The sequence below is a fragment of the Atta cephalotes genome (genome assembly GCF_000143395.1).
Source record: "Atta cephalotes unplaced genomic scaffold scaffold00019, whole genome shotgun sequence".
NCBI classification, from domain to species: domain Eukaryota; kingdom Metazoa; phylum Arthropoda; class Insecta; order Hymenoptera; family Formicidae; genus Atta; species Atta cephalotes.
In genome coordinates, this window is record NW_012130083.1 from 1,875,830 (window position 1) to 1,878,329 (window position 2,500).

Below are 2,500 nucleotides of genomic sequence, written 5' to 3' on the forward strand. Positions count from 1 at the left end.
GTGTGTGTGTGTGTGTGTGTGTGTGTGTGTGTGTGTGTTGCTTTTCCAATCTAAAGAAGTGCTTTAAAAAAAACGCTTTTCTTTTTGTCTTTCTAAATATCCATAAAAAATGTAGATTAAATTTCGAACATTTTTAAATTTATTTTTTCAAGCTCAATATTATTTAAGCATCACTCAGAGTTTTTCACGTCTTCAAAGGAGTGGAATGATGAGACTCTCTTCATAACAAGCAGACAATGATTTTATCTTATATAAATTATATTCACAAAGTCATTATTATAAAACCCTGTGAAGACGATTTTTTGGAGAAACATAATTTAAAGATTTAAATTTCTTTAATAAACATTTCTTTAATAAACGATCGTAGTTTTTTAATTAGTTCGGTATGCTAATATTTTCATTTTATGAAACTCTCAGTCTTGAATTTAATTATTTAATATTAGATTTTTTATATTTTTTGTTACAACTATTTTCTTTATCAGCTATTAATACTTTTATAGATATTAATAAGGTCCCTTTAAATAAGGTTTTTTTATTTATATTTTTTTATTTATATTTATAACCAATTGTGCAAAATTGAAAGAAATAATTCTGTTAATAAAATTTTCTTCAAATTTTTAAAAATAATATCACAAATTAGAAAATATAAATAAAAATTAATTACAAATTATCATATTGCATATTATGCGCGCGTGCAATGATGAATAATCTGCCTTTATAATTATCTTGTATTATAATATGTAATACACATAATATTTATAGTTTATTTTCTTAAAAATGTGATTTTACAAGATAATATTTTTATACACAAATGATGTAAAACATTTCTCAATTTTTATTTTTATAATTTTAATATTCGCAAAAATAAGAATAGGAATGCATTAAAAAATATATAATTTTGAAAAATCTTGTATATGGGTTATTAGAAAGAGTTATTAAAAAATATTAAATTAAAGTATATACTTTTATCTGAACTTTTTGAGTATACTTTAGAGTTTTTGCCGATACTCGTTCAAATACCTAGATAGTTTCAATAGTTTCAATATCTAAAAAAAGCATTTATAAAAAATAACAAATCTTTTATGTTTATCTATGAATATATTCAAAACTCATTTTTTTTTTATAAAAAATCTCATTTTTTTTTATAAAATCAATGATAATATCTAATATTTTTTTATTTAATTCTTTGTATAGAAATTTGTCTTACGAATAAATTTTATTTATTAAAGAATACGAATTCATAAAAATTAACGAAATATCTTCATTATTATCTTTTTACAAATAAATTAGAAAATTTTTTAATAAAATATATCATAGTAAATTGTGCTTAAATCTGGCATACAGATTGCGAACAGGATGGTCTGTAAAAACGGGATCTTTCGAATCTCATGGATGGGGACAGTATCCAAATTCTTACACGAGCAATTCCAATCGTTGCGGACAATCTTATTTGCTCACTGATGATGAACGAAAAACTATTATCCAGGTAAATCCCACACTACAGCCATTCATTTCAATTTCAGCTTTTCTTCCAATTTTTTATTATTAAATTTCAATATAAAAAAATAATATTAAGATTCTTTTTTCATGTGCATTTTTTCAATGGAAAAATATCACATGTTATTTAAAAAAATAGTTACGTTTATTTTTATTTCTTGCGAGATTAAAACATTCAAATTGTCCTTGTACAATATTTGGAGTAATTAATAATAAAACCACATATAACTCACATTTAATTTTAAACAAGATTACGTACAGAATACGCAATATATTTAACACATACGTTCATGAATATCTATATATAGTTTCTAAGTTATTTACATAAGTATTGAATAATTTCGAAGCTCTTTTCCCTGTAGACGGAAGTATCCCTTGGAATATACCACACTTTATTTGACTCACTTAATTATGCAACTTTTTTTATCCTTCTATCTTCTCTGAGAAACCACGTGGAAGATAAATGGAATTTCAAACAAGATTAAAATTTATTTATTAAAAAATATCATTTCGATGTATTCGAATATTTCGATGTATTTTCGTATTACACAGAAAAATGCATTTATTCATATAACAATACAATATTTTACAGTATTTACAACAAAGAGGAAATTCAGAAACTTTAATTCGATAATCACACAATAAAGTTTTTAATTTTTTAAAACTTAAATATAAATAAATTATCAAATTAATAAAATAAAATTAATTTTTGTGTTCTCAAGAAAATTAATGTGTTTTTTAATCATAATCTTATTGAAATTAAATCGATTTCAATTTCCAAGCAATTTTTCACAGGTGATACAAAGAGCCGAAGCTCTGGATCTGTCAGAACAGGAGCGAGTCGGTAGACTCGTTGAAAGGCTAGAGAACATGAAACGAAATGTATGCATCGTAACATCGACCAGATCAAACGAGAGACGCAGTTGTGGACGTCGATGCTCCGGTGGAGCTCGATGTGTCTGTTCGTGCGCACTTTGCGGTGAAAAGTTCGGTACGGTATTAG

At 24.7% G+C, this 2,500-nt stretch overlaps 1 protein-coding gene across 1 annotated transcript in view; it reads left to right on the plus strand.

Moving 5' to 3' along the window:
* LOC105619014 (rabphilin-3A) overlaps positions 1–2,500 on the plus strand; it is a 14,271-nt gene that overhangs the window by 6,548 nt on the left and 5,223 nt on the right. The window contains exons 2-3 of the mRNA XM_012200542.1: positions 1,345–1,486; positions 2,293–2,500. The exon at positions 2,293–2,500 is cut by the window's right edge and continues 311 nt beyond it. Coding sequence (XP_012055932.1) covers positions 1,345–1,486; positions 2,293–2,500 — 350 coding nt within the window. The remainder of the gene's footprint in view (positions 1–1,344; positions 1,487–2,292) is intronic.